Source organism: Denticeps clupeoides, chromosome 4 (genome assembly GCF_900700375.1).
Source record: "Denticeps clupeoides chromosome 4, fDenClu1.1, whole genome shotgun sequence".
Lineage (NCBI taxonomy): Eukaryota > Metazoa > Chordata > Actinopteri > Clupeiformes > Denticipitidae > Denticeps > Denticeps clupeoides.
This window is the reverse complement of record NC_041710.1, coordinates 8514139-8540877: the sequence shown is the minus strand read 5'-3', so window position 1 is coordinate 8540877 and position 26739 is coordinate 8514139. Positions and strand designations below refer to the sequence as shown.

General features: G+C 42.4%; 1 protein-coding gene across 3 annotated transcripts in view; it reads right to left on the bottom strand.

The window, feature by feature from the left end:
* Positions 1-98: 98 nt before the first annotated feature.
* The window catches only part of pappa2 (pappalysin 2), a 42179-nt gene continuing 15538 nt past the window's right edge, over positions 99-26739 (bottom strand). The window contains exons 5-23 of one of the 3 annotated variants that reach the window (XM_028978275.1): positions 25246-25438; positions 24913-25034; positions 22559-22741; positions 21644-21950; positions 18159-18287; positions 17369-17454; positions 15468-15661; positions 14963-15082; positions 14758-14893; positions 13740-13983; positions 13204-13366; positions 12885-13062; positions 11039-11249; positions 10035-10203; positions 9728-9860; positions 8511-8620; positions 7617-7688; positions 2195-2293; positions 99-857 (exon numbers count right to left, since the gene is read on the bottom strand). In XM_028978275.1, the coding sequence (XP_028834108.1) occupies positions 750-857; positions 2195-2293; positions 7617-7688; positions 8511-8620; positions 9728-9860; positions 10035-10203; positions 11039-11249; positions 12885-13062; positions 13204-13366; positions 13740-13983; positions 14758-14893; positions 14963-15082; positions 15468-15661; positions 17369-17454; positions 18159-18287; positions 21644-21950; positions 22559-22741; positions 24913-25034; positions 25246-25438 (2957 nt within the window). In that variant the 3' untranslated portion in view covers positions 99-749. The remainder of the gene's footprint in view (positions 858-2194; positions 2294-7616; positions 7689-8510; positions 8621-9727; positions 9861-10034; positions 10204-11038; positions 11250-12884; positions 13063-13203; positions 13367-13739; positions 13984-14757; positions 14894-14962; positions 15083-15467; positions 15662-17368; positions 17455-18158; positions 18288-21643; positions 21951-22558; positions 22742-24912; positions 25035-25245; positions 25439-26739) is intronic. The other 2 variants (XM_028978276.1, XM_028978277.1) reach the window with 2 other exon arrangements.

The following is a 26739-nucleotide window of genomic DNA, read 5'->3' as shown; positions in this document are numbered from 1 at the left end:
ACTTTACATTCCAACCTAGTCATCATTACAATACATATCATTTTAAATCTATACCAAGATCATAAATGCACAGTAATACAACTTGAAAACTTCTCATGCTCTTTTGAACTCTTACTTTTATTGTTGAAGTGCCTGGATTTCTGGATTGAATCATTGAAACACTTATTATTTCATATGTATTTCTCCATATTAAGGTATTACAACCAAAGGGTGACAGAATTTCAAAGTTGAGTGGCCAACAATATTACCTCACGTTGAACACTGGTGAATCTTAAGCTTTTATTAAATTACTCTTAAGTGTTGCTTTTGTTTACCCAGGCAAATTAAATGCATAAAATATAAAATATAACACAATGCTCACGTTTAATTTATTAATATTGTGTAAATGAATGGAAGCAATAAAAAAAAGCTAATACTCCTTTATGTGTCCCTATGCAGCATTTGTATAAAAATCACACAAATTTTGGAGTTTGTTTCTTAAGTGAATGCCATACATAAATGCTTGTGTGATATGATTACATCCCTCTCCCATATCTACAGCTACATGTTAGAGATTGTCAAAATATATTAGTGAATATCTTATAGATTAGTGTAGGTTTATACTTCTGAAGTTCCTGCTACATAAAATACTGCTTTTGATCGAGGAAACTCGCCATCTTGTTCTGTGTGAGGAGAGTGAGGTCCAGTCGCTCTTGTTTATTTTTATTTGGTTTCACTGGAGCTGTCTATACGTTTCATCTCGCTCTTCATCACTCACGGCCGCGTCGGCTCGGCCTGCCTTTCTTCTTGTTCTCCTCAGCCTCTGGGTCACGGCAAGTGCATTCATCATGGTCGCAGTCCACCCCGAACTGAATGACCTGTCAATCAAAAACCCGACATTGCATCAGTGGGCGTGTCACACAGCCAATCAGCAACTGTAAATTCAAGTCTTCTTGATTGTCATTGTCTTTCCTCCTGAATACTTTTATTTTTTCATTTATTTTATTAAATTGTGATATGTTCAATGCAAGATCAAGGGTTCTCTGGAACCAAAGCAAAATTGTGTCAAGTGGTGCTCCGTGACGCAAACAACAAGAAGCTTGAAGGGTCGGGGAGGGGGGGGGGAATCCACCAAAGAGCAAACAGATGAACATGTGTTCAGAATCAACGGGCGGAGCTGCCAGGATCTTGTCCAGGAAGCCTGCCATCATCACAGGTTGCAAAATAAACTCAGATGCCCTGCAAAGCCGTCTGTCTCAAGGAAAGTAAACATGACATGCAAGTGCTGGGGCTAGCACTGATTTCGCTAAATGTTTACAGGAGGTAATTGTTTCATTGAGGACTTAGCAGCTGTTCCAGCAGGTTAATAGGACGGAGGCTTGTCCAACACCACCCCCCCTCCCATTAAAACGCTGTTTGTTTGCCTGGACCGAATTTCATTAACCTCCATACTGGTTTAATGAATCCAGTTTCTCCAAAAAAAAAAACAGGCGGCACAAAAGACTTTTCTAGTTAATATGGTGCCAGGGTTACATCTCTTCACTGAAGGCCCTGATCCTTCAATCTGTTCTGCCAAGAATCTGCCAAGAGTCATCTATAGTTAAGGTATTTTGATTAAAATCTTTTAAAAAATCCAGAATTTTCTACTCTCAGTGTCTTAGTGGATTTGAATGTTGACATATCTAATGGTCACAATCTGAACATCCAGGTTCAGACAAGTATGACCTCACGTATGACACTTGGAAGCAACATTAAGTGTATTGCATCATGCCTGTATTTGGGTGATGTGCATATTGTCCCTGCAGGATCTGAGTGTGTGGAAAGCCCACGCAGAGCTGCTGTGGTGGTACGTGGCGCTGTGTAAACAACTGGCACGGCCGCTCTGGTGCGCCCACGGCGGCAGGAAGCTGTCGCTCGCGGTTTATTTCACTTTCTCCGAGTCGCTCATTAAAACGCACTTTTACTCTCGCCCACGACCGCTGACACCTGGCCTTCCTCTAATAAAAAAGCCATTAAGCGGCCGTTTGTTTATGGTGGCCACTCTTTTTCCTAAGCTCACTCATGCAAGGGGCATCTGCACCATGGTGACTCATGGTTCGGATATTCATCGGGACAAGTGGGTTTTTAACTGAGCGGGAGGTGAATTTGAAAGCAGGGAGCCGCGGTGGGAGCGCTGGATATGGATGCTGCAGGTAGAAGGCTTTTGCTCCATTACCCTTCCAGTGGAGAGCGTGGATGGACAGCAGTCTCCCCCGTCGTACTGACAGTAAGCCCGGTTGTTGATGGTGTCACACCAGCCATCTCCTCCAAAGGGCTGAAAAAGAGGATTCATTTATAAAATAATAATAATTTGCCATTTGATCTGCAGTTAATTGAATACTCAGTCACTCACTTTCCATAAACACTTGCTGGAACTTATCCTGGGACGTTGGGCACAGGGCAGGGCACCATGCCACCTCAAGTCTTACACACACCATTCACTCACACACTCACAATCTATGGACAAGTCAGTGTCACCAGTTCACCTAGTGTACATGCCTACGGACGGCAGGAGAAAACCTGCGCTGTTATTGGTAATAAATAATAGTAAGTGTGCGTTCCCATGTCAATTCCCGAGAGCCTGAATACAATCATGATGAACCTCAGTATGTGTTGCTAATCTTTGTGTCTGTGTGAGTACCTTAGGTGATAAATCCCTTTAGTATCTTGCACTATTGACATTACAACACAGCTTCCTTGTCTTTGTCCAACAATGTCCATAATTGTCATATTGTGTCATATTGTGGGTTAGCTTTTCAAACTTCAGTTATTACCCAGAAATAGTATTCACTGCTTGTACTATTGCATTCCTTCTTCATACATACTACATTATTTTGGATTACATTTAATGAAAGGCCAAAAAAACTGTATGTGGCTAATTTTCATATATTAATGCACCAAAAATTCATATATTAATGCACCCTCGCACGACCTTAATTGCAGCGTTTTTTATGGTGAGAGCTCAAGACAACATACTGCTGCTGTGCATTGTCTAAACATCCAGCTGTGTACACTGTACAATTTGATATCAATAAAGTATCTATCCATCTAATATGGCATATGTTTTCAAACTGGCAGAGCACATTCCAGAGCTTGCTAACTTGTCCTGTTTATAACAGCAGTAGCCTGGAGAGTGAAAGTGAAAAGTGAAAGTGAAGTGATTGTTGTTGTGATACACAGAACAGCACACGGTGACACAACAAAATGTGTCCTCTGCTTTTAACCCTTAGTGAGCAGTGGGCAGCCATGACAGGCGCCCGGGGAGCAGTGTGTGGGGACGGTGCTTTGCCTTGGCGGATCGGGATTCGAACTGGCAACCTTCTGATTACAGGGCCTCTACCTTAACCTCTAGGCCACCACTGCCCCTGCTCTCTGCTCACTCACTGCTCTGATCCCAGCTGATTCTCATAGGTACTTGACCGTTACAAACTGGTACACAATTATTGAATTTTGTTACATAAAAAAAAAACAACAATGTGTTTTTTGAACCTAACTTTAGTGCCGTTTGGCCAAAAATATGAAAACAGGAGCCTGCCAAAGATACATCTGGCCTTCGTTGGGCATGTGGAGACATTTCAAAGGCATTTACGTTGTACCTGAGTCCGCATCACAGTGTGAACGCCGCTGCCGGCAGGACTTCTCTGCAGCGAGAGTACACATAATCCAAAAGCTTTCCCCCCTTCCATCAAACTACCAGAAAGCCATAAACAAACATCGTTTTTCCTTTTCATTTCTGCATATGATCCACCTATTGGCCAGGCCCTCTACATTTTGCTCTTGTTGCTTTGAAAGTGGGCCACACTGCGGCACGGTGGTTGACATTATGGCCTCACACCTCCGAGGTTCAATCCCCGCTCCAGCTTTGTGTATGTTTTCGAGCACAGGGCATTAAGTTGGGCTTGTTCGTATATTTCCTTGATTGCTGGATAAACTGCAGCAGTTGTTCTTTTGTTTGTTTTCATGGGTGGGGAGCACAGAAATTCTCCGAACCTGTGATGCAAACAAAAGAAATGTGCTACAATAAATGTGAAGGATGACAGGAATGCAGGGAGAGAGGCCAGTGGGGGGAAGACGGCCAGCGAGTGTTCTGAAGATTGACATGAACTTGGGCTGAAACCAACTGACGGGCACCTCGTGAGCAGCCACGCTTGACCCCTGTGGCCACATATTACAAGTCAATAAAAGGGAATGGGCACATGTGCGATGACAACAGAAAAGTTACTGATGCTTGTAAGCGGCTTTTGTCCAAGACTGGGATTTAAATCCATCGCAGACTTTCGACAGACAGACTTCCCCTCTCTTCTTGCGCCCAAAGCAGCAACCGTGGATAAGCACTGTGCCTACTTTATCTCTGACAGAATCCAGTAGACAGATGGGCCTCTGCCAGGTGACGAAGGTTGAAGATGGCGATGATGGACCAGGGGTTCTATAAGCCCTGATGTCTGGTCAAGGAGACCTGGAGTACTGTTCTCATCATAACAAGGCTTCAAAGAATGATGGGCCTCAACCATGGTGGCCTGCTTTGGACATTCCTTGGGTGTTAGGATGTGAGTGCTGTTCTTCGGGAGTTTTATTGGAGTAGGAAAGACCGGCGGAGTGATGCAGTGCAAAGGACCTACTGGTGTCGAGGGATTTTTAAAAGCACAGTGTAGACAGCGCCGCATTTCCCATCAATCCTCACGAGAGCTTTCCGAGTCAGATTAAGCTGCCTGACAAAAAACAGAGAGCTCCAAACCCCCCTCGCCGTTTATCTTGACCTTCCAACAATTTTCGAAACCAGTCGGATTTTAGAAACTCTGAATGTTCCATGAGTCACTTGAGCCAAGAGAAAAAAAAAGCTATTTTCAAAAAACATAATTAACCCCTAGCAACTGTATCTGGGATGTGCCTTCATGATTCTAGATATCAGAGAACAAAAACAAATGATTATCATCGCTAATGCCGGAGACTCAGATTCTCCGCAAACACCACGTCTCCCCGTGGCGTACAAAAACAATCAAGGTGTCTTTTCACCTTCCGCGGAGGTGAAATCCCTTAGCGCCCCCGTCAGACAGCAGGGGAGGACCCACATGGCGGGGCTGCTGACCAACCGTGTCCAATTCTCAGCGAAGGATACGATAAACCAAATTCACTCCATGGCAACAGCTCCGGGTGTTTTGATCCCCCATGTTAGTGCTGGCATCTCGCTTCACTCAGCTATGCTACTCTTGATTGGGTCTCCCCAGAGTTCCCGAAAAAGACCGTTAATTATCTTCCCCTTCATTTTGCGTCTGAGGTAAACTGTGTAGGCCGCGCGTCGAGGGACATTCAGGCTTTTACTTTCTCGGGGACCAACTTCTTCAGCAACAATAAAAAAAAACTTCATATACTTCATTTTGATTAGTGTGCACACGTAGGAACAAAATTATTTTTCTTTCAATATTACAGTCTGTCCATACTTGCTACCTCGCAGTTTATATCCACATGACAAAGCAGCTAAATATGCATGCAGTCATGCAGAGCCAAATACTGAGTGCCCAGCTACGGTCCAGTTGCTGAAATTATATTCACTCATGAGTGATTTATGCCTGTATCATTTAGCTAGTAACGGTATATCAACATGTGGGAAGCGCCAAAGTTCTGTAACCAGGAGGAGGTCTTCTTCTGGTCTTCATCCCGGCGTTCCAATGGCGAGCTCGCAGAACACGTTTTCCAGCCGGAGGCATAACACGAAATAGGCTATTATCGATTATTCCACGGAATCCCAAAACAAACAAGGCAGTGCAGCCGTACATTTAAAAAAAAATGGCCCGAGACGAACCCTTATCATCAGACCATTTCGCACTGGCCCATCTGCAGGGCTTTTAAAGTGCAGCGTTCGGAGTACATGTGTGATATAATTTATAATGTTGTCATGGAGATCCAGTTAAAAGCAAATGTTTTTCTTAGCAACATGCAAAGGTAAGGAAAGTAGAGAAGTAAAGGCCTGGCAGGTGCACAGAATATTTTTAAAAGCATAAGCCTTCTCTGCCGAGCGACAAGTACCACATGCACTTCCAGGCTGTGCTGAAACAGAATTAATCCTTAATAAAAAAAAACTGCCTGCTTAATCCAAAACAAATATGTAAGATAACTGCACTGCGGATAATGATGCGGATGTGTGCTCCATCTTGATGTTAATTAATTCATTTTCATATACCAAGCAAAAAAAAACACCTTGGGTCTCCAGATGCTATCAAGAGGTTTAACAGCAGGCTTTAGGTAAGGTGGTGTCAGGTAGTGCTACTGTTTTACTGTTGTGGTCATGGAGCAAACGTTTAAATGTCACCAGATCTTCTATGAAACAGGGATAAAGTTTGAGTGCATGCGTTGAATGTACCGAATCATGACAATAACCTATGAAGAGTCCGACTAAATACATCAAATATGTTTAACCAAATAAAAGAAACCAATTCATGCCTCAGACGTCTTTGCAAAAATTAAAAAAAAAGATTCAGTAGGCACCCTCATTACCACGTATTAACCATCACATGAACACTTTCACACTCAAGGAATCTGTGGTATTCAGCGAGGTAGTGTTTCCCCTTTATTGCACCCTTATTGGAAAGGGTTTTCTTAAAAAACCCTCCACGTTGGGTTCTATTCGAAGCACACTGCAAAGAGACAAAAGTATTTTTCATTTTATTGTTTGAGAATCTCACAAAAGGTGTGGATGGAGAGAGTTGTATGTTCATTCTTGGTCTTAGAAAACAGACTTGAACTTTGTGAACTCTATGGAGAACTAACATTCTTTCTAACATTCTAATACTGTTTATTTCAGCATGTGTGTGCAGTTTAAGGACATTCATGTGTCTCTCTTCTGAATTATGTGATGTTCTGATGGTAACCACACTTAAAAAAAAACACCCCCATAAACACCTGTACCTCTAGACCGATGTCTGAAAAAGTCCTGATTTACTGAGGCTAATAAAAGCAGGGAAAGACCACAGGAGAGACCACAGACACAGGAGGCGAGCCATCTTGGCCGACAGCTCTGACCACACCACTCGCTCATAAAAATAACAATCATTTCTCTTATCAGTCACGGCTGATTAAGGGGCTTTATCGGGTCTCTCCCTGATCAAATCAAAAAAACAAATTTCATGTCCAAGTAGGTAAAGTGCTGTCAAATTGCCCAAGTACCTTTAATAAGTCTGACATTTAGCAGATGTGAGCACAGAGATCATTCACCACTCTTACTATGACAAGCTGGGGTTTCCAGCAGAATAAACAAAAGCCTAGAGTCCAAGCCAGGGATTACGAAATGCAAACTGTAAACCCTCAGGTTAAGGTCAAGATCTAATCTTGTTGCCCTTCCCCTCTGTGATTCCTGTAGCTGCCGTAGGCAAATCCCCAAACTACAGTTTTAGCACAATCTATTTGGACCCAGCAGTAGAAGAAAACTGATGGGTTTTGTTCAATTTTAATGATTCATTTTCGTTATGTTTTGTCTTTTTTTTTTTTTTTTGCTGCCGACATTTTGCTTGTGCCATTTTTGTATATTATTCGGTATTAAACAGAAAAACAGTCTGAGATTACTGTAAAAATAATTGTGTTACATAGAGAAGGTTGTAACTTACCTCACATGACTGGATGCAGTGTATGTGCTTGGGATTTGGATGCCATTGTTTCATGCCTGTGCAGACAATATTCTGCCAAGGAAGACGGGATTACACAATATGTGAATATTTTTACAGCTCTATTTTCAACTAGCTCTTATTTTGTTTTATACAAGTGTTCATACTACTGTACTGTAGCCAGTCTGCAAGAACATGTGCATGTGAGAAATGGGTTACACAACTCAGAACACATTCTCAGAAATGAAAATAACATCTAGTTAATGCTCTGACGCCATAGAATAAACATCAGAAGTGTGACACCTTTTAACACAGTGTGTGGCTTCCTTTCAGGAATGAAACAATATAATCACTGCCGTCATATTTTAACACCGGGATGAGGACAGACAAGGTCAACTTTTTCTCCTTGAGAATGACGATGGTGAGGGGGCCTGGGCCTAACTTGGCCAGAGACTTGAGGCAACGCAATCCCACAATTCTCTTGGAAGTGCCAGCAATGTGACTCAACTTATCAAATTTGAGTCCAAACTATTTTCAACCTGAGGCCCTGGAGTCTTCTGGTTTAGCATGTGGCCACACAGCACAACAGACCCTCAAAAAGACCCAACTCAGTGTGGATCTAGACTTGACCTGAATCTAGAAAATCATTGGAACATTAGGAATGCTGAATGGAAAATATCCAATGTCCTATCTAAGCCCAGATTCCTAGACAGTAAAATGTGCTGTCAACGCAGAGACAGTGTGTTTTGAATTTTAGCAAAAACAGAGCACTTGTGTGTAACCCGGGTCAATATGTTTTAAAGTGGAATTAAGCATTATTCAATGTTTACTGCAACAGATGGCAAACAATAAAAAAGGAATGGCGACCAGTAATACTAAAAAGCCAACTATAACCACCTGAACTTTGCTGGGCAGCATCCAGTGCATGACTGTGTCTGCAGTGGTGTCATTGGCCAGCATCACAGGGTCAGACAAGGCCACAATGCATGATGGGTAGCAAGCAGCACCTGTAAAGGCAAAAGGATAGTGCTTGTATCATTTTAATTAGTATGTGTTGAATTTATTCATCCAGAAGCAAGAAATGATTTGTGAAAGCACATATTGTACCCATGTACCCATGAACCTTTACCGCATGGAAATGAACTCAATTAACCCAGTGTATCAACAAAAATGCAGCAGTAGGTTTCAGCTGCAAAATAGTGACAAAATGGACTTGACCAATTTTGTGGCTGATCACAAAGGACAAAAGGAATGTACAAATACATAAAAAAACAATACAACAGAACAAAAATCTCAGACAGACAGAGCATAGCTCAGTGGGCTAAGACCCTGTGTTTGGAAGGTTGCCGGTTCAAGCCCAGCCTCCCTACGTCATGTGGCTCCTTATGCAAGGTACACTGCAACACAGCACACGTTGCGCAAAATGAAATGCGTCCTCTGCTTTTAACCCACAGGCGCCCGGGGAGCAGTGTGTGGGGACGTTGCTTTGCGCAGTGGCACCTCAGTGGCACCTTGGCAGATTGGGATTCGAACCGGCAACCTTCTGATTTTGGGGCCGCTTCATTAACTGTGAGGCCAATACTGCCCCAGTAGTGCAGTAGTGCAGCCCACTACATCATTCTTAAAAAGTACATGCAAGGATAGGTACATTATTGTTCTTCAGAAGGGTACTGCTCCAACGACAAGCATTTGTACACAGCGTTACATCCATTTCTCTCTGTGTATACTACACAGTGACATATAGATTCATATGATGACAAATTATCCATTCTATACATTACTATAGCATTTAGCCCCATGTCCATGTCACTTTGCTCTATTAAACTAAAAACAATTTATATGATATGTTTATATTAATTGGCATGTTTAAATAAATGTATATATCCATATACACATATATATATATATATATATATATATATATATATACACACACACACACACACACACACACACACACACACACACACACACACACACACACACTTGCATTTAATATATCCACCTGGACTCAATCATGGCAGGCATGCCCTGTAACCTAGAGCAGCTTGCCACACACCAGGCCTGATCTCCTGACTACTGTTCCTGCTCCACACGTCAGCATTGGAACTCACCAACTTGAAACCCCTCATCACAGCTATACTCCACCCAATTGAGTTCAGGAGGTGGTGGACAGGTGCCTTCTATCTTCTCACACATGCTGAATTCCTCCGTCCACTTTCCGTCTTTAGTGCAGCGTATGGAATGCTGTCCGGAGAGTAAATGTGATTATTAGGATTATGAGAAAGGTCACAACAATAATGTTCATCCAAAAATGTTGAAAATGACATCAGTTAATAGCCTAATAATAGTTTTAAATTTGTTTGTGAGAAAGTGACAGGCCGCAACAGATGTCTACACTAAAAAGGTCAAAGGATGTACCATCTCTACCGAATCAGGACATTGGAGAGTACAGATGCTGTTATACTCCAGGCCACTGGTACAGGTGTACATGCCCTCAAACATAGAAGGTGGTTTGGGGCAAGACACCGGGCTGCAGCTACCCTGCCCCCATCTCCCCTCCTCCAGACACTCCAGCTTCAGGAACCGTCTGCAAAAAAAAGCCAAAAGGGAGAGGGAGAAAGAGACAGGCAGTAGCCACATCAACATCAAGATGTCAAACAAGGCAGTATCAGGATCCTGCACCACAGTCCCAAAAAGTGCTGACATTTTTGGTTTCAAGCTTGTAAAGCCAGTCTGGTGCATCTGCTACCGTTTATCATGTCAGCGTCACATGTGTGGGTGATGTCCACAGTCTTTCCTTATTTTACTATGACATGACATGTCCTGCAGAAAGACTGGTACACATGCAATGTATTTGTGACAAGTCCGTGCAACATCTGGTTGGGGCTCTGAGCTTCTTTGGTTTCATTTTGTAGCTGAGCTACAACAGCGTGTACCGTTATTTTACTAGTTTCTCTACATCTCTATACTGAGCAGTACAACTCCTCAATGGTCTTCTGACCTACATGATAGGAAACTGTCATAATATAATCAGCATTCATATCTAAGATGTTACAATAAAATTTTTAAAAGGTTACAAAAAATCATAAATGGGACTTTTCACAGCAATAAGAGTGCCTTATCGGAGAAATAATTTTAGCAGCTTGATTGCATTGGCTTTTTTGCATATAGGCCATTACTAACTATTAATAAAATAGTAAAATGGATGGAATTCATAGAAAAGTTTTTTATTTTATTTTAATCTAATCAATAAGATGTCATAATAAGCAAGGCATACGGAATAAAACACACTCATGTGTGAGGTCTGTATAAATATTTCAGCCAATTATGTCATAAACAGAATCATTGAATACAGCTTTATCAACAGAAAGCCTCAGGTTCATGTCTCAAAAGGAGTCAAATTGAATAAGGACCAAACTCACTTCAACTGTTTGTTATGATCTCCAGTCACATAGTATCCCGGGCTACATTTGTAGCGACACACTGTGCCAATGTCATGCCTGCTGCCTACACACTGGGGCGCCAAGAGCTTGGCGTTGTGAACCGCTGGCGGATCTGGGCATTCGATCTTGCAGTAGGCCTCGGGGAATGACCAGAGGCTGTCCTCCAAACACACCACCATGTCACTGTCACCTGCCAAGTGTTTAATGAGCACAATTCAATCAAAGCATGAAGCGCAGAAAGCCTTACAATAAGACAAATAAACCGTGTAACCGTGCAACACTGAGTCAAACCATGTGCACTAAAACTCAGGCTGGCAAGTGCACATTGTGTCTAAATACAGGGCTTATATGTATTCCATACTGATGGTTATAGTGTGAAATCTGAAGAAGAAGAATGTTTCCTTAAAATAAAATAACATTTTGACAACATATTTATCATTCAATTAATTGCTGCTTATGTATAAACTCTAAGGCCCCGTCCATGAGAATGCTTTTCTTCCATGGGTTGTAAATATATGTTATTTACATGTGCTGTTCCTATAAAGTGTTTTAAATAAAATCAGTTTGTGCATTCATTCAGAAGGGTGACTAAGAGCATGTGCATCACACTGTAGTAGTACACATATACCATCCAATCAAAATGCTGTATTCCTCCAGACTGTATAGTGTTCAAGGGAGGATACATTACACATGAGCAATTTGTTTTAGATGAATGTGTCCTGACTCTTCCTCCTCACTGCTACCCGATGATTATTTTCCCCCGTGGCATGAGGTTAAAGCCCATTTGCATTCCATTGCCTCAGAGCACCTTCAAATCATTGCACTATTTTAACTGCAAGAAATTCCCTCTGTCAATTTTTGTTGCATATTTTATTTCTTTAAAAATGCACATCAACTGGAGTAGAAACTACTGTGGCAGTAAAGTAAAACCATCAAGAAAATGCAAAAGCTTGGGCTGGTGATGAAATATGCTGGAAGTCTCTGAGAAACCCCTGACCAAAGTAGGATTCAACACAAACAGTCCATCTCACCCCAGGCCATATAACCTTCTCTAGAAGTGAAGTTCCCTCCTTTAAAAAGCACCAGAACGTTTTCTCCTTGTTGGGTGGGCTGCTTTTTTCCTAGCTATACATAAATAATAGTGATTCATGCGCACGGTTGTACTTCACCATTTATTCCTGTCTTAATTTATAACCTCCCTCCATCATCTGCAACATAATTCCACTTGTCAGTTTGTGTAATTTTGCTTTAAACACACAGGACAGTCTAATTACACTGACTGCAAATGTTATTAATGGGATTTTCAGGGTAGAAAGGTTGTAATAGTGGGCTAATATGTAACCAACAGCATATGCAATTTTAATTTGCATAGGCCTAATCATATATATATATAATAGTATTTGAATAATAAAGTGTAAGTACAGTAATTAAAGGCAACCAATTAGCTAGTGTGGACATATTCATTTTAGTATAATGAAGAGCCATTAAATAACGTGTTAAGTGGTGACTATGAACTATGTTAGAATGTGTAAATGGAAAGGTCCCATATTGTCCTTATCTGTCTTACTCATACACATTAAATCCACCCCTGCACTCACCTAAATTATTTGAGATATTAAGCCCCCCAATACACTGGCCCTGCTCTCTTGCACTATTAAAACACTGCAGGCACAGGAAAGCGTTCCTAGTTCCATACCTATACAAAAATAAATAATCAGACTTCACACTGCCAAAAGTGCACACGCATTTATCTTCCAGGGCAAGCACTCAGATGTGCCTTGTACACCATGGTGTATACCGTCTCTATTAGTGCCTAGGTTCATACCTTGCAGCAGAGCAGGAGCATTACAGGAGAAAGAGCACTGCTTGCCAAAAGTGGTGCCCCATGGGCACGAAAAGGTGGCAAAGTAGACATGAGACGGATCAGGCATCCCACAGTCAACGGGTTTACAGGCCACCACGCGGTCCCACAGGCCATGCTCACACTGTAGGTTCACCTCACGCTGAAACAGACAGAATGCTCAGATATTTTAGGTGCGTGGCAGCTCTCAACACAGAAGTGACACCGATGTGGTAGTGTGATGGTGATGTTGTGTTAGGTAGGTGTGAAATTACGGCCTTCTGAAATGATCATTATGTAATACCTGGTAGCCTGGCAGTCCTTTGCCACTGAGAACATTTAGTGCGTAGCCACGGTGACAGAGCACAGAGCAGTGGCCAGATTGTGTCCCAGATGTGCATGTTACATAGGCATAGTCAACTTGAACTGCACTGCAGGTGTCAATGGTGCAGGATCTACGCACACACCTGTGAGAGAGAGAAAAGCAGAAACAGAAGGCCAGAAAACAGAAGTAAAAGGAGAAAAGAGTGATCAGGTGGAGACATTTTGAATGAGCAAAAGTTGAAGCAAGACAATAACAAAGTTTCAATGACAATGTCCCTGTGTGGGTGTCAACAGTGATGTTTTTGACAGCCAATGATGATTTTGTGCAGCATGGTAATAATGCATACAAGATAATTCATGAGTGTGTTTTATCATTTAAAAGAATGAACATGTAAAAATGTGTGTGAATATTAATGTAAAGTACTATGAAAAAACCGTATGACACCAACAGGAAATGTGAAAATGTACATACAATTAAACATGCAAATAATACTTATAAGCTATCAATTTGTGTACATTGTAGCCATGTGTGCCTGTATGCACATCTGCATGTGGAAGTCCTGAGAGACCCCACCCTCAGCGCACCCGGTCAGGGCGAAGGCGTTGAACAGACATGAAGTGCGGAGGGCCACAGCTGTCACACCCACATGTGCCCATGAGAAGCTGAGAGTGACCGCATTTGTCAGGAAGAACGGCTGACTCAGGTTGTGGGTCACATTCACCACAAGGGGATTCTTCTGGCATGACAATTCATAGTTCCCTACACACAGACACACACACATTATTCGTTTTTGTTAACATTGTTCAAATCACACAGTGGATTTTTGGCTATTTTCAGTCAAATGCATACACGTCCAGTGCTTTTAGGAACATGGTTACAGCAAAAACATTACTATTGACTTATAAACATAATTATCATGCAAGACGTTTTATGCCACTATGCATGGCGGCCAGCGTAGGGATGGACAGAAAAAAAGTGTTCATTTTTGTAGATGCATGTTCAGGAAATCACACACAACACAGATTTATGCAGTTCCCCTTCTCCCCTTCTCATTTGAGGTTTTTATGGTTATAATATGTCAATCATATAAAGAATATAACTAGCTCTGGAATTTTGATCTCAATTATAACAATAAACAAATGTCATTATAATTATTATCATTGTGTAAGCTGTATTTGCTATTTGCACTCTGATTCTGTGCAAGTGCTAAGGGGTTAATTGCAAGAGTAATGCCATTGGAATGCCATTATCCATAAGTTCATTTAGTTCCGATCGGTGCATTTGTATCTATGGCATTTTAAAAGCATATGGTGTCTGTAAGGCTTTAGATCGAGATAAATGTTATGCCATGTAAGTATAATACCATCTACATTTTTAACTGATGCACTGTACATAGAGCCATGAGCCCTGGAATATTAAATCATGATAACTGCCTTTTGCAAGTATCTCTTCTCCTGCTCTCTACATTAGATGGATCTTAATACAGCCCATGAAAAAATATCTGAAAGCCACATTAAAAAAAGTGTTCTGTACCGAGCGAATGGTTTTTCCCGCTGGTATCCCACAGCTGGACCGACACTGTTTTTCTGCAATGGTCTCCATACCAACCGCCATCCGACGCCAGGTAGATGATAACAGAAGCTGCAACTCCAGGTCGCTCAAATCCAACCTTTAAAAATTAGGGTGTAAGTGTTTGCATGTAAACCTAAACTCAGACACACAACTGCAAGTGCTGTACCTTTAGCCACACTGGCTGGTCCAGCTCATAGTAGCTGCTCATGTGGGACTGGGCAGTGCACGGAAACCATGCTTCCTGTGTCAGTGCATCACTCACTTCTTGGAACTGAGACTTACACATCTGTGTGGTGGGGAATTAATACAGAGAGACAGATGGTGAGCTCATATATTATTGCATAAATAATACATGTTAGCAGGGCTCTTTACGTGAATGAACAGGCGTGGCACAGATTTAAGATGGAGTTGACAACACCCCACACCAATGCTCTTCAGTATTAATATATAGCTGTGTGTAAAAAAAAAAAGAGTTTGGAAAGATGCTAGCTAATATAATGAGAATCAATATTTATACTGATATATATTGAACAGTCTCACAGATCAGCTATATGATCCCATGTCTGGTGGAGGCCACAAGGACTACAAGAAATAAATGATATGTTGTTTTGCTGGATTCTAACAAGCACCAGTTTCTAACAAGCACCAAGCAGGGAAGTGTGATGTGTTACCTGGGAAAAGGACGGCTCGCCTGTTGCACCCATTGCAGGACATCTGTGGTCCTGGTGGGACGCCCAGGCATTGAATGCCCACTGGTCAGTGTAACCCAGTGGGGTAAAGAAGCCACAGTCCTGCACACTGAAGCCCCTTTCAAAGTCTTCACACTCCCCATCACCATCAAACACGTAGCACAGACTGGGCTGTCCTGAAGTGAAATAAACAAATAGCCCGCTCTGTGTTAAACAAGCTAGCAATTACCAATTTGTTGTCACAATTGAATGGCGGGATAGGCTGCCATAGTCAGTGTAGGTGGACAGGCTTCTGAAGTTGGGTAAATAAATCAATTTTGGCTAGAAATAGGAAAGTGATGTAATCTGCAAGTTCACTTTGCAGAATTAAGGTGTGACAAAAGTGCAAAAAAGAAAAGAAAAAGCAAGAGGTAAACCACAAAAATGATGATGTCAGACACAGGCCCTGGCTAGCCATTTCTTTCTCGAAGGGCAAAAGCTATGATTCACTGATGAGGTGTTTGGTGGGCACAGCTCATCAGAGGGAGTGTCTCCGAAGGGTTCCAATAACAAATTAAAGCAGCATCCAGCACCCACTGCACAATACGGTGAGTAAGTGCACCTGCCCTCAGACGAAGCATGGACATCTTCCAGCCCTTTGTAGTCATGCAGCAATTAATTTAAATGAAAGATTAGCAAATGTCGAATGTTGAAATTATATCCACAGGTCTGACAGAAACTCAGTCCAGCCACTAATGCTGAAGTTAATGCTAGAAAAATGTGCCTGCATGTAGTGAATCGAAAATGGATTAAAATAGTACTGTTGTAATAAACGTTTTTATAGCAATCGGGGAGACTAACGCCATTTTGAAGAATCCAATGTAAGAAAGATACTTGGTATTTCTGTAGCAGGAGAAAGTGGAGTATGGTTGATTAATCTGTTTTGTTATGACTGCTTTAACATGAGTGAATGACAAAAAAAGGTGTTCAACATAAACCTCCAAAACTAGGGCCTCAATTCACTCAATGTATTTTTTTTTTGTATTGAGCCTTATTTTAGGCCTTACCTGAATGTTAAATTGTGGACCCAGCAAGATTCCAAGCAAAACTGACTTTTTTGTAAATAATATTTACATGTAACTACAATAGTAATCTACTATTAATAAATTAGAAACTGTTCATTCTTTTAACCTCTATTGTGCCATGCCTCTTTCTGCCAGGTAACATCAGATTGGAGTGATTTTAATACAGTGCTTTTTACCTCTTTTTACACACACAATGAAATTACCCTTAGTGAGCAGTGGGCCATGAAAAGCTTAGATTAGTCGACTACCAAAATTACCATTAGTTGCAATCCTATTGTCCACCAGAACATACAGCTCATACAGCTCAATAAAAAAAATATTGCCCACTCCTCACGCCAAAGACATGCGCCATGTTTACGATGTGAAAGTACTGCAGTATTAAGGATCTGTACTCTTATATCAAAAAAGAAGAGCAACCCAACTGCACCACCAAAGTTACTGGATGTGTGTTACCAAGATGCCAAGATGAAATTTAAACCATCACTTAAGCCATGAGGCTTTATGTGTGGAAAACCACAGGAGACCAAACTAGCAGCCATCACTGCATCTTCAGATTGAAGTCAGGTGTGTGCAAGTTTACTTTACAATTTTCGGGGGACCAGGGACCTGCCTGACTGGAATAAAAGTCTTTATGTTTGAAAAAGAGGCTCCAGCTCTGGCCCCAGGACAGAAGAGTGTAATTGAGCTCTGGCTGTTGTGAAACTGGCAACAATTACGTCTCGGGTGGGGCTCCTGCTGGTGCCCAGCACTCGTCTTTCGGCTTTGCTGTGGTCATTGTGTGTGGTCAGCACTAGTGGAGTCCACTGCAGACTGGCTCACCATCGCAGTTGAAGCCGGGCTCCATGCGACACGTCTTGGAGCAACCATCTCCATCCAGCAGGTTCCCATCATCACAGCCCTCTGTTCTGTGTTAAACACAAACATAAGAAAGGAGAGATAAATTTGCATGAGCCAAAAGTAACAGCACAGAAACTGAATGGTTGGTTGGTTTCATTTTGTCTTTAATGGGAGCAATATTTTCATATCTATTTGTGCATTCATGCATATTTGTGCACTGCCACAATATGCTTTATTCCGAACATTGAGCATTGTTTGCACTCTGTAACCATATAGCAATCTAGACTGCTGCTAATTTTACACTGCAAAACTGTACTGATGTTAAACTACCTGCAAATTTATGTTCTGCTGTTTTATGGAACGTTCTGCTTTTGCTTGCACTGTTTCTTTGCACCTGCAATTGCACTGTTAAATGTTTGTTTTTTGCAAATACTACATTCTTCCACCTATGGTTGCATCTATAAATAATACATCTATGAATTATATATCAATTTAACTATTACATTGAAATTACAGATATTCATGCAAAGCATGGAAAGCAGTATATGGTCTTTAAAGCAGAATGTTATTTGAAGCAGTGCTTTCGTGTTCGGGAGTGAGCGAGAGAAGGAGATGGAGGGAATGATCTGTAGAGAAAGGGAACAGAGAGGGATCAAAAGAGGACATGAATCGCATAGCAGCAGTGTGTAAAAGTTAGAATGTGGTCAGCACACTTGTAACGGGTGAAAAGTAAAGCCAGTGTGAGACTGTGCGGTTTTGGATGCTCACTGACCCCTGCAGCAGCCCGTCTCCACAGAAGGGCTGCCGGTGCAAGTACAGCAGCGAGGGGGAGGGTTCGCTGAGCTGCCCATCGGCCTCCACCTGCACCCAGTACTGATAGCGCTCGCCTTTCACCACGTCACTGCAGACAGAGGAACACGCACGTATTCAAAAAAACATGCTTTCGCACCTGGATCAAAAACTGATAGCACTCGCCATTGTGCACATCTGTGCAGGGACAGAAACACTGAGACGAAGTATGCATTATTTATTTCCAGGCTTTGGTTAATAAAGAGAAAGAAAATTCTGAATAAGATATAAATGCATGTCCACACAAACACACATTCGCACCGCGGCCCAGTACTGGTGGCACTGACCTTCAACTATGTAACTGAAGAGATTGAAACAGGCTTAACAAACACACAAGAAGTGCACCATGTGCTGATTGGCTTATACTCACATCGCAAGCCTGCAGACAGAACCAGATATAAACGCACATTTTGTCACACACTGATAACACTGTGTTAGTGAAGGAGCATGGGATTCAACACACCCACGCACACACTCACACATGCAGAAGACGCTGAAAAATGTCTAATAAAATGACAATCTCAGAAGTAAAACTAATAAAAGAACACGTAAGAAGTGGATGCACTTCAGTGATGCCACCGTGACCTCAGTGTTTGTGATATTTCTGGAGCTCTAACCTTGGCTCAGTGGTGACCTCAGCCCAGCAAGGCAGTTTTACATTACACACTCCCGTTACACACTCCATTACTAGCTCCTGTTTCCAGGGAGCAATCGACCTGTTTATGCACCTATAAATACAGCCTGTCGCTAGATTCCAGTTGTTCCGGTCAGCTGTAAGAGATAACCGGCCGTCTGCCTTCCCCCTCGCCCCCTCACCTGCCCGCTCTCCAGTCTGAGCTCGGTTACCCTCCACAACATATCGCCGTCAGGCACGTCCATAGAGCCGGGCACCCCCTCACACCCATCTGCCCATATGTCAACTGTAATATGTGCCTTTTTAATTGTTTGTTCCTCATTAGCTATAATTATAGGCTCTAATGGGAATGCCTATGCCACACTGAGCCTGGCTGCTCAAAAGTAAAACAAAAAAATTATAAATTGTCCAGTCCCTCCCAATTCCACATTGCAATCGGTACAATCAGCTCCATCTGGCTGGTCCTGTTTCACCTCTTTCCTCTTGGTGGCAGTGCAGCTCAGTCTCCTCTTTTCCGTCTCTCCTGTAGCCTCATCCTGTACCTGTAACCTCCACTATATCTTCATCGTTCACCACCTCCCTTTCTCTGAAAACCTCGGCGTCTACCTGCTCCAAAGCCCCCGTCTCTCTCAGAGAGGAAAGGGTCAAGATATAGGTGATATAGAGGTGTTTACAGTTTCTACTGGTAGAACAGTCGCATTTGGTACATATTGAAGAGCGTCTCACTCTCACTCTCACTCACATACACACATCACACACATATCCCTAGTCCTTTTCCCCTCCTCTTCTCTCCTCTCCTTTCCTCCCCTCTCCCCACTACATAACTCAATTCCCCTTGGTTTTTACATCTTTTTGCACTTACAGGCCTGGTGGATGGAACTTTCTGGAGATGAAAAAGATCGCTTTTTTTTTTTTTTTTTGCTATTAGGACCTGATGGAAATATGATGAGAATACACAAAATGCAGTCTTACTAGCATATGAAACATATGCATGTAAACATTCAGTCAAGTTCATGTTATGTGGAGTGGTAGCAATTGACATCAAATTGGAAAATAAAAAAATATTTAAAAAAAGCAAAATAGTTTAATGGCAAAACGGTCTGCTCGCATCCTGGGATTTTAAAGCCTTGTATCTGATATTTATCTAACTTCATAAAAGTCATTATTCATTTTTATGCTATAAATATTTAATGCTACTGTGGATGGGGTCAGATTGCAGATTGAAAACGCATGTATTTCTGGTTTATCTCAGACCGGGCCATTAGCTGTGAGCTCCTGGATGACTGTCAGGAGTTCCTGTTCTGTGGGATTATTCCCTCTTTTGCAATAGAATTTGATCTTTGTTCGCTCACAAGATGTGCTTTTTTACAAGAGCTACAGCCTGGAACACACAGTGAACTATGCTGAAAGTTTAACTGGGTGTTAAGTCCTTGTACAGTAATAATTTCAGGAAGTGCAATGAAAAAATTAATAAAACACCATTTAAATTTTTGTAAATATGTTATTGGATCCATTATAATCCTCTTATCCTCCATCACAGAGCTCGTGGATGTTAGAGACATTGCGCTCCTCCACCTCCTATTTGAGAATGTACCACAAATCCTCAATAGGGTTTAGGTCTGGAGACATGCATGTCCAATCCAGCACCTTCACCCTCAGTATCTTTAGCAAGGCAGTGGTGGTTTTGGAGACGTGTTTGGGGTCGTTATTGGAATACTGCCCTGCATCCCAGTTTCCGAAGAGAGGGGATCCTTCTCTGCTCTGTCACAGTACATGGTGCCATTCACGTTCAGCACTCATTCAGCCAGATTGTTACATTCCCACCACCATTCTTGATTGTAAGCAAGACACACTTGTCTTTGTTCTCATACGCTGGACATATTTGAACCAAATAAGTTTATCCAGTAATCCATGTCCTTAGTTTGCTTATCTTCAGCAAATTGCTTGCAAGCTGTCTTGTGCATCATCTTTAGAGGACTCTTCCTTCTGGGACAAGAGACCAGTTTGATGCATATAGTCTGAGCTCTGACAGGTTGATCCCTCACCCAGTCAACTTCTGCCTCATTGCTGGCAGCATTTATACGTCTATTTTCAACCTCTGGATATGATGCTGAGCATGTGCTCTCAACTTCTTTAGTGGACCAATGGCGAGGCCTGTTCTGACTGGAATCTGTCCTGTTACATTTACATTTACAGCATTTATCAGACGCCCTTATCCAGAGCGACTTACAATCAGTAGTTACAGGGACAGTCCCCCCCTGGAGCAACTTAGGGTTAAGTGTCTTGCTCAGGGACACAATGGTAGTAAGCGGGATTTGAACCTGGGTCTCCTGGTTCACAGGCGAGTGTCTTACCCACTAGGCTACTACCACCCTGTTAAACCGCATTATGGACTTGGCCATGTTGAACTACAGTGACTACAGTATGAGAGGTTTAACACACCTGCTCCACATTCACACCTGACACCTTGTAACACTAACAAGTCGCATGATACAATTTGGGCACAATTTACATTTTCCTTTAGGGGTGTACTCACATTGGTTGCCAGCGGCTTAGACATTAGTGGCTATGTGTTAAGTTATTTTGAGGGAACAGCAAATTAACACTATTACACAGGCTGTGCACTGACTATTTTATATTGTATTAAAGTATCATATCTTTGGTGTTGCCCCAGGAAAAGATATAATAAAGTATTTATAAATTAGTCTGCTGTTGATCGGGATAGTGTTAGTAGGAGTATTTTAAGAGTGGGGAAAACTCCCATAATCCCTTGCCTGTCTGTAAATGAGAGGTGGCTCTGCCGAACTGGATTGGGGTCATCAGTGAAGGGTGGTTTACGGTGAATTCTGTAATGCAGAGCCTTGCAGCTGGAGCAGAGTGGATTGTGGGGTCGTGAGGCCAGCAGGACGGCATCGATCTCTAGCTTCTTGTCAAAGGTAGAGATTTTGACAGCTGTTACTTTCCTGTCGCCTGAATTGACACCCAGAGTGAGGGGCATGTCACAGAAGGCGTTCTGGGGGCCAGCATGGAGAGAGTCGCCATTCTCCAGCAGGAACTCAATGTTAGAGATGGCCTGAATATCTGTGGAGACAGAGAGGCACCATGGGACATACAGAGATCTTACAAATAAAGAAAACATAAATAACATATTTTACACTAAATAAAGCGCATTTATTAAAGCTAAGCACTCAGAGATCTAGCATTAAATGTATTTGGTAAAACATATGAATAATCCTATATGAAATGCTTTTTCTTAAGGTAATTTGAAATATTGAAGACATTAAGTGCATCACAGAGCCAATGACAACAGACACAGTGCCATGCGAGCTACAGCACAACATAATGTACAGAAGCAATAAAATGGGTGAAATTCTAAATGAACAAGCATCATGATGTAAATAACTGAGATCGGTGGTCTAAAGAACCGCAATTCCCATTTCATCATTAATGCAAGCCCTTTTCGTATAAATTAAAACCATGATGTGTTCACGTTTATTTATGCTGGGAAATGTATTCGTTTTTTTAGAATCAGGACTGCAGGTGCAACCTTCTGAAGGACAGTGAGCTCATAGATTAAATCAGTGAAGATAAGCAATTATTGGATTCTGGCAAAAGAAATGCCTGCAGGAGGACGGTCACTGCAGACCACGATAAGACACGAGTGTCTTTCCCAAGAGCATGGGACTTACTGGCAGAGATGTAAGTGACCCACACGGTCAGACTGTCAGGGACGACGGGGTGGAGGAAGCGTAACTCCAGCAGACACCCGCTGCCATGTGGGCAGGGTGATGACATGTTTGCATCGTACAGACTGACCTCAGGGCTCCAGGCTTGAATGCTGGGCTCACATGGCTGGTACACATCTGGGGCACCTGGAGATGCACATGCACTCAAATACTCAAAGGCTCTTAAAAAGGTTAGTTATTATTAAAAGTCAAAGTGTTATTAACACATGGATCTTTAGAAATATGCATTTTGCCTAGTATGGGCTATAATAGCTCCAACAAAAGCAGCAGAAAAAAAGACCAGAACATGTCTCCATAATAACTGAAATTGCATTTGGCCCTCACAAAGTAATAAATATGAGGACACACATACCAAATTAATCTATTGTTTAGACTACGATAACGTTTAAGTGAGGAAAAGTGACAGAAAGAGCCCCTAAAACCTCTCAATATTAAATATTATCACCACTAATGAAATAGCAACAATGTCACTGACAAAAATGACCCAATAAACTTTGTTTATTCAAGCTAATGGGTAATTTAGAGAAAGAGAGATTTAAAAGTGAGATTGAATGTTTTGGCTGCAGCCGTCTTTAAACATTTAGAAACTTAAGTACTAAATGCACAGTTTAGAAGGACATCAAGTTCCTTGCTCTTTTAGAGGTGCCTCTTTCAGTGCAATGGCAGCCACCACATGAGAACAGAAGCACGGGGAGTTCACAGTGATGCAGTCTGTGCTTTAGCACCTCAGAGACCACAGGAGTTGAGCAACAGGGGCTGGGAGAAGAGATGGAAGCCGGGAGAGAGGAAGCGTGATACGCTGGGAAAAACCACATGTCCTGGCAATGGATGTGAGGCGCATTTTCACAGGCCTCGCCTGACCGATATCCCCAGGTGAAACTCCGCCTGGGAGACAGATTGGCGTCCTAATTGGTAAGGACAGGGCTCACAGAATTATTTATCAAGTAAGAGTTTGCAAGTAGGAAGTCTTCAGCACGATATGTAGGGGGAAGTCAGGAGGGCCACGCTCAGTGCCACTCTCACAGGGGCGCACTGGAAGAACCTGATCCTGAGAGGAACTCTGCTCAACTACTACTACTACAGACCTCAAGAAGCATAAATCGGCCGGCTGTCACCGGCCACACAAACATTTATTTGTTGGGTCCAGGTTTAAAGTTTCTGTGGCCTGGCCTCCAAAGTTAAACTGTTCGATTAACAGGGTCATGACAGGAGCGAAATGAAGAGGCAGGCAGACGGAGAGACAGACAAATGCTCTGATGGGGCCGCACATGTGTTGATGTGTGCAGGGTGAGCAGCGGTGGGCCAAGGCAAACCATAAAACTAAATTGGTCAGATAAACAGAGCAAGGGCCGCGCGCACACAGGCCTGCTTTAATCGTTCCGTCAGATGTGGCCCAGCACTCCCGGCGGGACCTGACGAGCGGCGAGATCAGTGAGCGTGTCATCTGCCCGCTTTCCGCAGCCCTTAGCCATATATCCCTGCTACGAAAGTATACCCAGAATGCACGGCAGCTCTGGGGCCTGCAAAGGTGTGCAATATTGCCAGGGATATCAAGGACTTCATGTTATGTTGTATTTTATTTGTATCGCAAAAGTCACATACATATTTTAATTATATCAATGATGAAAAAAAAAATGCTTTTTGCATGCATTCTTACACATATTTTGGTCAATTTTACAAAAAAACAAAAAAGGTCACATCAAACTTCAGCCCCCCGGATTATAATAATCAGGAACATCTGTTAGATAGTTAGATAGAGAATAAAGATCCAAAGCTACACAGGATATAGAGAGTCCCGCACCCTCCCCTCCCCTTTTATGACAGCCCAAGCCTGGAAACTTCCCAATATTACCAAAACTCGAACCTGCGCCAACAACCCTGTTTTTCTAATGGCCAAAAAAACATGCAGCCTCTTCATCCCGGCAATTATTATTTAATGATTTACTCCTTAAAAGGTTCCAGACTTCCTTGCTGTTGCACGCACCCGGCGTGCAAGATAGTTTAGGACCATCCTCATGACTACACCGGCTCTGGATGAGCTGCCAGGATGAGATGGCCAAGCTCCGAGCCTCCCTTCATCATGGGGAGTGATTACCCGATGCTGTGTGATACTGCACCTCCACCATCACGCTCGGGTTTCTGGAGAAATTGTTCACATGTGTGCAGATTGTTTCGTTTTTGACATGACTATCTGCTTTGGCACACAAAGTCACTCTGAGTTAGGCGTGGTATGTGTTGCAAAATCATTCAACGGATTTTGGATAAAAAGCATAAAAAAAACATCAGGTAACTCTCACCAACAGCCTCCTCAGGCGTCCAGTATCCTGAAGAGTCGCAGGTATGGGGTGATGTGGCCTCGTAAGCGTACTGATGAAGAACTCCGTTCTCGTCGCAGCTCTGACAGCTCACTGCACCCTCTCTGAGGTGACATTGAAAAGGAAAAAAGTTTCAGAATTAAATACTGACCTGGTAAAAACAGTTCTGACTTCAGAGGAAGAAAAAATCTGGAATTTTTGGAAGTGCCACTGCAAGACCCAAAGAATTAGCAAAGAATCAGGATTCAGGTGGAAATTCTAAACTTAATACCTATCATATTGCAATATCAGTAATGGACTTGATAGACAGCTTACCCTTGGCTGAGCGGCCCGCTGATAGGAGGTAGCCAGTGAATTGTTACCGAGTTTGAACTCTGACCGATCAATATTGGTGAGAGGAAAATGGTGGTGGGTTTTCTGTCCTGGACCCAGTTCTGATAGACTAAATCCACATAGCAGTGCATTCGGGCAACTTGATTAGGTGTGAAATGATTGGTGCAGTCATCGTCTGTAAAAAAAAAAGAATTTCATCCCAACACAATTCTTACACGGAATTGAACATCACGATAACATCTGACTATTCAATTGAAATATTTTCCAAATTATACTTAAGTGATAAAGTGAAGTGATTTTCACTTGTGATACACAGTGAATGTCCTCTGCATTTAAACCATCACCCTTGGTGAGCAGTGTGCAGCCATGACAGGTGCCCGGGGAGCTGTGTGTGGGGACGGTGCTTTGCTCAGTGCCACCTCAGTGGCACCTTGGCGGATCGGGATTCGAACCGGCAACCTTCTGATTACGGGGCAGCTTCCTTAACCGCTAGGCCACCACTGCCCCTGTTGCACCACTACCAAATGTTAAAACATTTCATATACATTCAGTTGTGAACAGTCTCTAATAAGGGTGCGTATTCACAAGGATCTCACAATATGACACGTATCACGATACATGTGTCACGATACGATTATATCATGATATATTGTGATACTGAACATACACTGCACATACTGTACATATTCTACAGTTCATTTGAAAATGTAACAACAGAGCTGAAATACCAGATGCTGTGATTGGTCTGTCACATTGATTTTGTGACTGAAATGCCAAGCAGTACCCAGCAGTACAGCGCCATCTACAGGTGTGGAGGTTGTAGTCACACGCCAATGCTCATCTCTACTGACCTCACTAAAGAAAACGCTTGACAGCACCACCTGGTGAACTAAATTTGTATACAATACTGATATTTGATGTTCCTGTATCAATACAATATCACCACATAAAATATCATGATATATAGCTGTATCAATATTTTCTAACACATCTAGTCTCTAAATACATATATTAGTGCATGCCAGATTTCATGCAAATTATCACGCACACATAAATAATCTATCAAAAACAGATAAACCACATCTGAAATTGTTATATTGTATGTTCTCCTTAATCCTTCAATTAGGTTGCTGGATTAAATTATAAATTCCGCTCTCATTTTCTTGTTTTCTCTTGTTTTCAATTCCTGTGATACATATATCATGGTCCCATATATAACACTAGCACAAGGGTATACCAATATGTTATTGTTATTATCTATGCCAATGTCAAACTGCACAATAGAGTTGGGTGGTATGGGCCTGTAAACCCCACAGGGGCAGTGGTGGCCTAGTGGCTGAGGAAGCGGAAACCCGAGCTGCCATTGTGCAACTGAGGTGCCACTGAGCAAAACACCATCCCCACACACTGCTCTCCCACAGGCGTCTGTCATGGCTGCCCACTGCTCACCAAGGGTGATGGGTTAAAAGCCGAGGA